The sequence below is a fragment of the Apium graveolens genome, chromosome 1 (assembly GCF_009905375.1).
Source record: "Apium graveolens cultivar Ventura chromosome 1, ASM990537v1, whole genome shotgun sequence".
Lineage (NCBI taxonomy): Eukaryota > Viridiplantae > Streptophyta > Magnoliopsida > Apiales > Apiaceae > Apium > Apium graveolens.
The window spans coordinates 153,763,817-153,777,844 of record NC_133647.1 but is presented as its reverse complement, the minus strand read 5'-3'; the positions used below and the strand labels follow the sequence as shown (position 1 = coordinate 153,777,844).

At 41.2% G+C, this 14,028-nt stretch overlaps 1 protein-coding gene across 1 annotated transcript; it reads left to right on the top strand.

The window, feature by feature from the left end:
* Positions 1–3,380: 3,380 nt before the first annotated feature.
* LOC141708331 (uncharacterized) lies at positions 3,381–4,067 on the top strand. The gene has a single exon (XM_074511906.1). It carries the CDS (start codon positions 3,381–3,383, stop codon positions 4,065–4,067), a length of 687 nt encoding a protein of 228 aa, XP_074368007.1.
* The last annotated feature ends 9,961 nt before the right edge of the window (positions 4,068–14,028 follow it).

The following is a 14,028-nucleotide window of genomic DNA, read 5'->3' as shown; positions in this document are numbered from 1 at the left end:
TTGGAAGAAATGAGAGAACAAATAAGAAGAGAAGAAGAGGCAAAGCTTGAGCTAAAGATTCAGAAAAGGATGCAGCTAGAAGAGGAGAGGCTCTTAGCTAGGACAAAAGCCAAAAGGACCTGGAGGGACCCTACCCCCGAGGTCATTTCTGATGACGAAGAGGAGGGGAAAAAGGATCTGAAAGATATGATTTATGAGATCCAGAGAAAGATGGAAAAATATTCTGGATTGGAAGTTGGGGAGACTCTAACACTCTTCAGTCACTCCCTAGAAGCCATCCCTCGACAGAAAAATCTCAAACATTACAACTTTGATTCCTTTGATGGACTGGGAGATCTGGAAGAGCACCTCAATTACTTCAAACAAATCGCAAAATATATTACTACAATGAATTAACAAAGTCCAGGTTCTTCGCCTCGACCCTCAAAGGGGGGGCTCAAAGATGGTTCAGCAGGATCCCGTCACGAAGCATCCACTTCTGGAAAGAGTTCAGGGGGCCTTACTTAGAAGATTCAGAGCCAATAAGACACATGAAATGCACATATGTCACCTGGAAACAATCCGCCAATACGATAATGAAGCACTCTCAACTTATATGCGGAGATTCCAAGAAGCAATCAACAAAGTCTCGAATCCTTATGAGAGGGAGGCTTTAAGCATATTTCGAAGGAACCAGGATCCGGAACACAATGAAAGGTACATTGTAGAGTTGATAAACAAAGAACCACAAAGCCTAGCTGTTGCCTACTCTATGGCAGCCAGGTTCATTATGGAAACGAACGTGCTCCAGACAATGAGGATGACTCAGAATGGAGGATCCAGGAACAAAACTTCTGATGACCGACCGAAAGGGGGTTACCATCAGGAGAAGAAGTTCAAGCAAAGCCAACAAGCCCAATAGACCAATGTTGTGCAAAACACTCCAATATTTCAAAGACTGGGTTATAAGACAAAATCTAAAAGCAGTCCCGGACCACCTAAGAAAGTCAGAGAGCCTAGGCAAGAGCCAGACTGGACACCACTGAACAGGACCCGGGAAGAGATATTAAAGGAGATCAAGGGAAAGTCATTCTATTACCCACCGAAGCCCATGCAGACTCCCCAAGGGAGTAGGCCTTAAAATAGACAATGCGACTATCATGAAACCCATGGGCATAAAACTGAAAATTGTCTCTCTCTCTCGAATATTTTATTGAAGACCAAGTCAAGAAGTGTAACCTGAATTAGTACATCTCCCGGGAGACAAATCAAAAGGAGGACAGACAAAGAAGAGGAAAGAATGTAGTGAATGTGGTCCTAGGGGGGTCACACTCTCCCCCTAGGAGCCCGGGCTCAGGAGATGAAGTATTTTCCATCCAATCCTACCCGGAGATGGTAATCTCATTCAGCAGCAAGGATTCTGAAGGGGTCAACCTGAATCACAACGAAGGTTTGGTGGTAACACTTGATATTTTTGATAATAAGGTAAGGAGAATGCTGATAGACAATGGCTCTTCAGTAAATATACTCTCCAAGCACACTGTGGATCGGATGAAGCTAGGGAGCGTGCGCTCAAATGAATGCCTAGAGGACCCTCACTATGGGTTTAGGAATAACTTGGTCCCGATCTAGGGAACCTTATAATTTCCAGTGATATTTGGATTGGCCCCAAACCAAGTAACCCATGTCATAAAATTCTATGTGATCAACACCCCCTCATCCTACAACGGAATAATTGGATGCTCAGCTCTGACCAGGATACAAGCAATCACTTCCATATCATACTTGAAAATCAAATTCCCAACTCCAACGGGGATAGGAGAAGTTAAGGGAGACTATGAGGTCGCTGAAAGATGTTATAGCCAGGCCCTGGTCATGGCTGAAACTCACCAAGACAACAAGAGGAAGGCTGTTGTCCTTCGCAAACAGCAAAGCATTAAGAAACATCGCCCCCACTCAAGGGATGATGTGAGAAAGGAAGTCCAGATTATAGAATCCATCCATGATCCAAAAGCAACCAAGCCAAGCTCGAAAGAGCAAAAAAACAACCAAGTCGCAGCAGAGATTGAATTGAGCCCAGGCCTCGGCCAAGGCAATCCTACTGTGCAAGCAACCAACCCTGAAACAAGTGAAGTAGAGGAAAGCAACCAAAAAGAAATGAAAGCCCAGGATCAGGTCTGCATGAAGAAGAACACAGATGCCTGGATCCAGCAGTTGGTATCAAGCATGGATCATGCCAAGATTGAGGCTGCAGTAGAAACAGAAACAATTCTGATCAATGAAAGCAATCCTTCTAAGAAGGTAAAAATAGGATCCGGACTCGAGGCTACCTTCAGAGAAAACCTGGTATCATTACTCAGAGGGTACTTTGACATATTTTCCTGGAGCCCAAGAAATATTCCCAGGTTGGACGAATCCATAGCAATGCATAGCTTGGACGTCAACCCTGAGAGGAAACCAGTTAAGCAGAAGAGAAAAAAATTTTCCCTAGAAAGGCAGAAAGCAATAGATGAAGAGGTTGAGAAACTCCTGAAAGCTAAGATCATATGCGAGGTTAAATACCTGGAATGGTTGGCAAATGTTGTTATGGTGAAAAAGGAGAGCGGGAAATGGGGAATGTGCGTCGATTACACCGACTTGAATAGTGCATTCCCCAAAGATCCTTATCCATTGCCAAACATTGATCAATTGATCGATACCACATCCGGGCACCTCATACTGAGTTTTATGGACGCCTACTCGGGGTACAACCAGATCAAAATGAATCTGAAAGATATCCTGAAGACAGCCTTCATCACCCACAGGGCAGTCTATGCCTATGTAATGCTGCCTTTCGGAATGCCTAATGCAGGAACAACATACCAGAGAGCAATGAATAGAATCTTGAAAGACCAATTTGGAAGGAACCTGGAATCCTACATTGACGACATCATTGCAAAGTCCACAAGCATCCCCGGTCACATAGGAGACCTAAGAGAATGCTTTGATAACTTGAGGAAATACTCACTCAAGATCAATCCAGATAAGTGCACATTCGGAGTAGGGGAAGGAAAATTTCTACGATTCATGATCAGCAACAGGGGAAATGAAGCCAATCCAGAAAAGATACAGGCGATCCAGGAGATGAAGCCTCCTAGAACACAAAAGGATGTGCAGAAGCTAGCAGGGTCACTGGCAGCCCTTAGAAGATTCATCTCAAAGCTAGCTGAGAGATGCCTACCCTTCTTTGATCTATTGAAAAGGGAAACCAATAAGAGAGAAGTTAATTAGAGCCCAGAATGCCAAAGCACATTTGAAGAAATTAAAAGGTATCTCTCTCAGCCTCCTGTATTAACCAAAGCCCAACCCGGGGAGCCCCTATTCCTTTACTATCAACGGGGGCCCTGGCAGTTGGAGCAGCCATGATAAGGGAAGAGAATAGAAAACAGAAACTAGATTACTTTGTGAGCCAAGTACTAAAAGACGCGTATACCCGATACCCAAGGCTAGAAAAATTTGCTTTTGCCTTGGTCACAACATTCAGAAAGCTCAGACACTACTTCCAGGGAAGGGAGATCCGGGTTATAACTAACCAACCCTTGAGGAAGATAATACACAAGCCAGATGTCTCAGGAAGGTTGGTAAATTGGCCAGTTGAGCTAAGCCAATTCAACTTGAGTTTCATCCCAAGAATAACAATCAAAGCCCAGGCGTTGGCCGACTTCATAATAGAATGCAACTTCCCGGAAGACGAGCCTAGGCCCATGAGCATTGACCCAGAGAGCAGCAATGACAATAACCCGGGAGCCTGGGCTCTCAAAGTTGATGTATCCTCAACAAATGAAAGGTCAGGAGAAGGGCTCATTCTAAAGAGCCCAGAAGGCTTCACAATTCAAACTGCCATCTCCTTTGGCTTTGCTGCAACCAACAACCTGGCGGAGTATGAAGCCCTGATAGCAGGGTTGAAGCTAGCAAAAACCCTCAAGATCCAGGACCTCAAAATCTACAGTGACTCTAAGATCGTAGTAAAGCAGACAAACAGCGAGTACATAGCCAAGGACTCAGTTCTAGCCAAGTACCAGGCTCTAGTCCAACCTACCTTGCCTTGATACCAAAAATACAAGTCCTTCAAATCTGCAGAGAGGAGAATTCAAAGGCTGATACACTATCTAAACTGGTTCAAAACTCATCAGACCTGGATTGCTCCGTCTACTTCGAAGAGTTACAGAGACCAAGCATATAATCTGAAGAGGTCATGGAAATAGACAACAGCCCGAATTGGATGACTCCATTTATCAACTACTTGGAGAAGGGAGAGCTCCCAGAAGACAAAGAGAAGGCTCAAAGGTTAAAAGCCAAAGCATCAAAATTCTTCATTCAAGAGGGGATACTCTATCGCCGGACCTTCTCATATCCAATCCTGAAGTGCATTGGCCCAGGGGAGGCACAGTATTGTCTAATGGAAGTTCACGAAGGGATATGTGGGGACCATATGTCCGCAAAGGCCCTAGCTCACGAGATCATAAGACAAGGGTACTACTGGCCAACTATTCACCAGGATGCAATAGATTTTATGAAAAAATGCAAGGAATGCCAACTCTTCAGCAATGTGACCCGGATGAGCCCAATCCTACCCTCTTCAGTCCTCACCAACCCCCTTTGTTGTCTGGGGTATTGACATCATGGGACCCCTTCCCAGGGCCAGAGGAAACCTTAAATACTTGTTAGTATCAATTGACTACATGACTAAATGGGTTGAGGTGAAGGCGATGAGAACCATAAACCAACAAGATTGTATCAAGTTCATGGACAACATTTTGATGAGGTTCGGGATCCCAAGAGTACCAGTCTCAGATAATGGGTCACAGTTCATTGGATCAGAATTTGAATCCTACCTTCAAGAGCGAGGCATCCGGCACAAGAAATCATTTGTAGCCTACCCTCAAGGAAATGGCCAAATAGAAGTAACCAACCGGATCCTTCTCCGGGGAATCGAGAAGAGGCTCAGGGAAAGCAAAACCAAGTGGCCAGAAGAATTGCCTAATGTCCTATGGGCTTACAGGACCAGCCCCTGGACAAGCACAGTTTAAACACCATTCAAGCTGGCTTATGGAACAGAAGCAATGCTACCAATTGAAGGACCCCCTCCTATCGAGCAATAAACTTTGATGAAATAGCCAATGAGGAGGGGCTCAGAACAAATATTGAGCTAATTGATAAAGTCCGAGACCAGACTGTTGCAAGAATGGAGAAATACATGGATAAAACTAAAGAGCACTTCAGCAAGAAGTCCCGGGTCAAAAACTTTCAAGTTGGAGACGTGGTACTTCGAGACACAGAAGCTTCAGATCCAACAAACAATGGGAAGCTAATGCCAAGGTGGGAAGGCCCTTATAAAATCAAGGAAGTGTTAAGGCCAGGAACATACAAGCTGACGAACATGGATGAATCCGAGATAACGAACACTTGGCATGGACTCAGGCTCAGAAAATTCTATCAGTAGAAAAAGCAACCAAAAGCAACCAAAAAACTTGTAGCCTATGGCAAGCAACCAATCTATGATCCAATATTTTGTATGAAGAAAATTCCAAGTCAATGAAAAGAATTTTCCTTTCTTAGAAAGTTATTATTTATTTTACCTTATTAAGTAAAGCAAACAAAAAACAATCCGGATATGGTCTCATACCCGGATTGGAAGCCAAAATCAAAAGCAGAAAACCCGGATATATATTCAAATCCGGATTAACAGCAACCACTATTTACTTCAAAAATTTCTAAGTACATAGAGCAAATATTAAAAGCAAACATCAATCTGGATTGTCAGCATACTCGGATTGAAAGCAAATATTAAAAGCAAAAGCAATCATCAATCTGGATATGTCGTCATACCTGGATTTAAAGCAAATATTAAAAGCAAACATGAAACCTAATCCGGATTGAAAGCAATTATTATAAACTAAGATTATTCTCTTAATACATAAAGCAGAAAAAGCAAACATCAATCCGGATTGTCAGCATACCCGGATTAAAAGCCAATATTAAAAGCAAAAATCAACCCGGATAAGCATCCAAATCCGGGTTGAAAACAGCTATTATGTACTCAGATTATTCTCCAAGTACATAAAGTAGCAAAAGCAAACAACAATCCGGATATGGTGTCACACCCGGATTCAAAGCCAATATAAAAACCAAAAATTAACTCGGATAAGCATCCAAATCCGGGTTAAAAACAACCATTATGTACTTGGATTATTCTCTAAGTACACAAAGAAGCAAAAGCAATCATTAATCCGGAGTTGGTATCATACCCAGATTGAAAGGCAATATGAAAAGCAAAAATTAACCCTGATAAGGCTTCATACCCGGAACCACACGGCTATAAACCCAATCCGGGTTGAGGGCCATAGCCACAGCCCGAATTAAAATCATTTTTGCACTAAATATTTTTTAAGTGCCAGCCACAACTCCGGTTAGAATCCAAGCCAGGACTCGGATCAAGCGGCAAAGCGAACTCACCCGGGTAGACCCTCTAACCCGGATCAAGAGCTTAAACAAATACAATATCTTCTAAACAAGCAAATTATCGATGTAATAGTCTAGTTAGAAATAAGATCCATATTTCCACCAATCTAGATAGGTCCAGATATTACAAATAAGTTCGAATCAAAATACAAAAGCAGAGAATTATATGGGCAAGGCCCTAAAAGCTTAACAAAGTTGGAGCAAATCTAAAGGAAACTGGGGCTAGGACCGTCATAAGGTTCCGGTTAACCCTGACGCTGCTCAACAATGGATTTGGCGGCAAGAAACTCTTGAATAAAGCTACCCCAGTTGGCCAGGGGCTCAGTTTTGATGTGCCTCTCCGCCACGATCCATGCCCTGCGAACCTCGGGAACCCCGGCTTGGGCGATCTCAAAATCATAAACATCGCTGACTTTGAACTCGGCGATGATAGCCTCCTTATCCAGGTTCTCCTTCACGGCCAGGTCAGCCTTGAGCTTCTCCACTTCCATGGCAAGGCCATCAGCCCGAGCCTTCTCATCCTTTAGCTGCTCATTTAACCCAGATTCGATAGTCTTAAAGCCCTCCCGGGCCTCATCCAACTCATTCTTCAAACCATCAGCTCGAATCTTCTCAACTCGGGTCCGGTTGATGGCCTCCCGGACCTCTGTGTAGGCAATATCCGAGCAAATGGATATGGCCCTCCCAATATGGAATAAGTCAGAAAAGAGACTAAGTATATAAATTCAAAGAAGAAACTTAGGAAAACACAATCCGGATGGAAAACCAAAAAATAATTAAAGTTTACCTGCCCCCATTGGCCAGTTACCCTCTTGAAAACAGAAGCCATACTGGAGCCCTCTACCTCATCTCAGTCATCTTCAGAGGGGATGCTAGACATGAATCCAGCCAAATCAACCTGGGACTTGGTCCCAACCTTCACAGGATCCCCATCTAGGCCTTTTCCTTCCGAGTCGCAGATGACCCAGCTGAAGATGGCAGCTTTGCCCTGGGGAGGCTTGGTTGGGACAGTCTTCCTTTTCTTTCTTGGAGGATCCTCATTATCCGGAATCTCCTGGACCTCGGGCTCAAAATTCCCTGCCTCATGATCCGGATCCGAGACGTTCTGGGGAACAGAAGATTCAGCTCCACCCTCGATATCGGTAGACCCGGATCCAGGACTTGGGGCCCCGTTAGTGGTCTTGAAGGCCAGGCCAAGAGTATTGAAGGATGCACCATACGCGGAAGAAGACATGATTCCGAGAAAGTCACGGTTAAAATGAGGCAGACCTGTAGAAACACAAGAAAAGGACGTCAAATTCTGGAATAAGAGGCAGAGATGATCTGGATCAAAATGCACAATAAAAGATCCGGATCGGGACAAAAAAAATTCTATATAAGAGGTACAATTCAAAAGCGAATAGGACCGGGACCCGGATCAACAAGCGAAGCAAGAGATCCAGATCAAGGGCCAACATGTTCTCTAAAAAGCAAATCTAAACAGAACAAGCGATTGAGGTCATGCATATATAAACAAATAATAATAAAGAGAAATGGGACAAGGATCCGGATCAACGGATGAAGCAGGCGACCCAGATTAATAGCCAACAAGATTTTAAACTACAAGTCAAAGGCAAATAGGCAGAGGATCCAGATCAACAACCGGAGCAAATGATCCTGACCAAGCAACCAAAAAGGTTAACTAGGAGAAACATATAATCCAGAAAAACCAAGTAGCAAAGCAAGAAAAATTCTAAGGGACAGGACTCGGGTCTATACATTTAAAACTTATAACCGAGTTTAAAGAGCAGCTTGTGGTTCATAAAAGTGTCCCAGGTCAGCTGGAATCCGAGGGAATCACAGAAGGACCTCATTTGGGACAAGGCCCGGCCTTCAAGTACAGCCAGACTAAACTTGGTCTGAACACCTTCCATTCTAAAGTAGGGGAGATAAGCCAGATCGTATCCCTTCAGCAGAATAATCTCTCCATTCCATAACTTCAAAGAGGTCTGATGCATTATAGGTTTGGATCTACCCGGACCATACCCACACTCCGAGGCCCGAAACCTAATCTCGTAAAAGGGCTTTTGGCTAGACTTGGAAAGATAGAAGATTTGGTGGAACAGCTTCAGGGTTGGCAGGAATCCGGACTTGTTGCAGCAGGCAATGAACCAGGTCATGGACTAGATCCCATTGGGCATGATCTGTATTGGGGATATCTTATACACATGCTTGCAGAGGTGTTTGATGAACATATGGCATCAGGGGCTCCACCCGGACCTACGGTGCTTCATCCAGACCGGAACGAATCCATCTTCCGGGCGGTGGTAAATCCTTTCATGTGGTTCCGGCCATCTCCACTTAATATTAGGAGTTAATTGGAACGCGGCCCAGACTGCCTCATCCATCTCAGCCGGGTCCGCCTCGAAATATAAATCCTTCAGCTGATAATGGTCCCGGCTAATAGGGAACTCGGAAAATGCCCTTTCAAGAGCCTCCTGGTTATACACCTCAGGGTGACCATTATGCTGCCTATCATATCTAACCCTCCCATAATAGAATTCGTTCTCAATTTTTGTGGGCTTCAAAATAAAGTGGTACTTTACATCTGTCCAATAGCCCTCGGGTGTGAAGGGAACCGAATTCTCTGGAAGCTTTTTATACTGGAACTTCGAGATTATCTCTGTGTATGGAGAGGCCTTCTTACCCATTTATACCCGGATCTGCGTCCCCTCAGATGAATCCGGATCACTTCCCTCACTTAAAAGACCAGGGTAACAATTGAAAGCTCTTCTTAGAAGCATCTTGATCCGGACCATATAAACCCGGATCCTGAACAAGTACCCGGGATCCAGATTGAAAACAACCAAACACAATTTTATAATCCTAAGAGATGTAATTCTACCCAAGCAACCTGATCTAGATTCGGGTTATGCACCCCCTACCCGGATCAAAAATAAAACCCTACCCACAAATAGTCACTTTGAGAATCAAAGAGCAAAATATACAAAACAAACATATACATACATACATTTTCCCGAAGAACATCAATAAAACCCCCTAGAACCCAGAAAAATTAACCCAAAACCAGCAACATCGTATAGAAATCAAACCAAAACACAGCCAAAATCTACAGATCTAAGCACGAAAGCCCAAAACAACAACAAAAAAAAGACAAAAATAATAACCCACAAACAAACGATCCATACAACTTCGAGTTCGAAAGAGATTATACATACACGCATCATCCAACAAATTCAATATAAATTAAAGAAAAATAAAGATGACGAGAAAGAGAGCCTACAAGTTCAACGAAGAAGATCAAGGAAGGAACGACAGAAAATTGAGATATCGAGCCCTTTGGAACTCCAGGTAAACTCGAAGTTTTGAGAGAAAGAAAAAGGAAAAAGAGAGGAGTGACTATTCAATTTTTGAGAATAAAAAAGAAAAAGAAGGGAGCCCTGCCTTTTATAGGCGGGGGTAGAGCGGACAGCCTCTGCCACATGGCAGGACGTGATTGGTCAGCTCGGCAGTTACAACATATATATATATATATATATATTTATATATATACACATAAATGCTCATCAAACCACGTACTGATTATGGGGCAAGTTTCATGGATTATTAACTACCCCACAATTCAAAATCGTGGGGAGGACTGAAAAGACGTTACATCAGACTGATGTGTTTGTTTACTGATGATCACATCTCATTGATAATAGGTATAGTGATACTAAAGTCAAAAACACAGGCAGATGTAAATGTACATGGTGCTGGACAGACCCGATGTGAGATTCTACATGTCTGTTGTGTCATAAGTAATTCTCACAGTGATAATGATGTAATGGTCCTTAGACCTGAAGTCATTATATTTCTATAGGAGAATTAATGTATATTGATTCCATTAAAAGTAATCATTGACCGGGTAATGATAAAAGTGGACATTGGATATATTATGAATCGTATGAGAAATATGAATGATCTAGATGGGATTTAACCCTCATATTTTAGGACTGATATTATTGGCCTCTTGTGTGAGCTAGACTATAAAATACGTGGTCACGCTCACATATTGATTTGGTATGATAGTCTACTCATTGATCAAGGAAACCTGGATTAAATATTGATGAGGATGACACATTACATGCCTCTATTTTAATCTATAATATGTGGTTAAAGGGATTATATTACATTGTATATTATTCACGAAAGGTTTAATCGATCATCGATTCAATTATTATTACTTGGGTAGCAATGATGTATTACTAGATGCCGCTCGTTGTTTACGATTTTAAATTAGATTTAAAATTCGTTATCAACGTAATAATAACCTATAGGGTCACACACAAAGAGTGCTTAAAGGATTATTTAATTTAAATTGGATTTAAATTATATTATGGTAATTCGAATTATTTATAATATTAATTAAGTATGACTTAATTAATTATATAAATATTGATATTCGAATTTACTAATATTAACTATGAAATTCAGTTGTTAAATAATTCAGTGTGACTTAATTATTATATAAATAGGAATTTCGAATTAATAATAACTCCTAATTAGTTAAGAGTTATAATTCTTTTTCTACTCTCTATATAATTTCTCTTGTGTGGCTAATTTTGCATGAGAGACTTTTACTAAAACCCTAGCCACCAAGAGAGAAGATAGAGAGGGCAAGAAAAATGAATTTGTGCTAGTACACATTGAATCCTTGCATTCAAGCATTCATATGGATACCGATAGAGCGTAGATCGCGAGAGCGGGATGCGTGGTGATTGAACAAGCTTTGGATCTCCATTAGTCAACCAAATTGTAAAGCTTCATAAGGTAAACAATCTGATCTATGAATTAAATATCTCTTTTTCACGTGGATCTTGCGGTGGGTTTCAAAAATTGTGGTTTTTCACGTTTTAAATTACTGTTTCCCTTGTGTTTATGTGCTCGAAACTCTTCATCAGCATCCAAAGAGATAGAATCTATTATAGCTTGATATTCTTGCTGAAACAGTCTCTCCTTTTTTACATCACTGACATTCATTGACTCACTAGCAATGGTTTTCATTCTTATATCTCATGTACCTGCTTTTCTCTCATTTTTTTCTGTTTTTGCATCAAGGGCTCCCCTTGGTTTCCCACCCTCACCTTCACCTACTAAGGTGGGACTCCACTCACTCACTTTTGCCAAGCTGGAAGAAATAGCTTGCATATTTTCACTCTTTTCCTCTCCTTTTGCCGAGAGCAACTCAGCCTCTAACTCTGTTCAATCATTTCCCTCGTTCCTAAGAGTGATTGTACAACCACTAAATCATCTGCACTTGTAACATTAGTTGAAATTTGAAGTTGTGCAGTGATACTCAACGGATGAGGAACATCCGTCGAAGTAGTAGTTGGAAGTGTCAACGGATGACTGCTGTTAAGCACATCCGTTGAGATACAATCACTAGTCGATGGATGAACAATATCCGTCGAGATAGTAGAAATGACAGAGTTTGGAGTAGAAACTACTGTAGAATCTGTGGTGATTGATTTGAGATTTTGCACATTATTCTCAGTAGAATCAAAAAGAAATGGTAAGTGAGCCAACAAATCATCTAAAAGATGATGCTCACTTGTTGTAGATTTTGGCTTCTCCATGAGAGTTAGAGATGGAGAATCAGGAATTGATGTATGAATCATATCAACATCCAGAGAATTTATGGGTGAGTTTGGTGTGTTAGGTGCTTCTATAATTAAAGATGTTGGTTGTGACTCCACATTTATTGGAGCCATATCAACCTGACTTTCAGAAATTGCATGAACTGAGTCTTTGACTGCAGTAGGCACAGTATGTGCACCCCGTGTATCCCCAAGGGTTTTTGATTTCTTCTTTCTAATATAAGTCTGGGGTGAGCTTGTGTCCTTAACCCTCTTGGCCTGTGCTCTTGGCTGAGAGCTTTGTTCAATAGTCACATCCTTTTGGGAGGATGCAACTAGAAATAAGCTAATATCCTTATGAAGCACTGTAGTTTGTTGGGAAACTGCAGTGTGGCTAGGTTGGGATGCACTCACCTCTCTATCCTTATTCTTAAGGCTTCTTTGATGTTCACCCTGTCCCTCACCAACCTCACTTCCCTTCACATTCCCCTTTTGGCTTGATGTGGATTTTACAACTAGTTTCTTTTGAGAGAAACTAGAGGGGGCTTTCTTTGACTTGGATTTGGAAACCTTTGGTTTTATGGCTTGGGTAGGCACCTGTTTGGTCACTGTCACAGGTGCCATGGCCATAGTTGTTTACAAAAAAGTAATAGGATGGGAAGTAGTAGGGATATAAATGTTTACCCCACTTACTTGAGGTTGTTCCATGATTGGCATGTACACAAGAGTAACATCCTTGTGATGATTTGCCCTATTCAAATTAGCAATAATTCTCCTCTCTTGGACCCAACAGGCTAACTTGTTTTTTGGGTTCTCAATTGAGAGATTCTCAGAAACAAAATTAGCTAGCATCATGAAAAATCTAGCATAATAAATATTCTTAGACCTCTTTTTAATATCCCCTAATTTACTCTCTACTTCATACATAACATAAGTGCTAAAATTGAAGTACTTATCACTAAGGAGCATGTACAGCATGTGAACAAGTAAGTAAGATACAGCATCAAAATTGCTAATTTTGCCAGAAAATACTTTAATGAGTGAATCACACAAAAAACTCCATTATTTTCTAAGACCCGGTCTCCTAACATCACCTAACTTAGTGGCATCAAGAGCATGGTCCATAGAAACTAGCATATTACTCACATCAGTGTCTGTGTGTGGAACAAGTGTGTTATTTTCAAGTAATTTAAAGCATTTTTCAATAGCATCACAATTAACACAGTGTTCAGTACCTTTGAGAGTGAAGGTAATAGTTTTGTCCTTAGAGTTGAACACTGTCATAGTCCAAATTTCCTCGACAACTTCACAGTAGATGGTTGGGGACTCAAGCATGGCATAACTCAATTTGTAGTTCAGTATGAAGTCCATCATCTTGTGATAATCTTCAGATGCCGGTATTTGCTTGTTTACCAGAGCCACAAAGTTGTTCTTTTCATAGACGAACCCAGTTGAGGACATAATTTTGACTACGGGTGTCATTGATTTGATTGAAATTAGTTGCAGAAAGAGAGTATTTACTTTGGAGAAGAAGAGAGTTAGAAAAATTGCTTGAGAAATATAAAAGTAAAGAATAATCTTTTATACTAACTCATAAATAAACTGTCAAAAATTAAAAAGTAAAATAAAGTAACCAATCAAATTAGCCCAAAATAGTCATTTTAAAGATAGAGAAAACTGTTAAAATTCTAAGATTATCCGTTGAAATATACATACATGTTGTAAGTAAATTCGACAGATAATGCTCAAAATCAACGGCTAAGATTGAGTAAAATTCGACGGATAATAGTAAAAGTATCCAGAGCAGTAATTGATACTTCGACGGATGATAAGATTCAATGGATATTTATTTTCAACAGATAATGAACATTCGTCGAGATATAAATTTTATCTTAGCCAAAATTTTATCTTTAACAGGAAATATCAACTT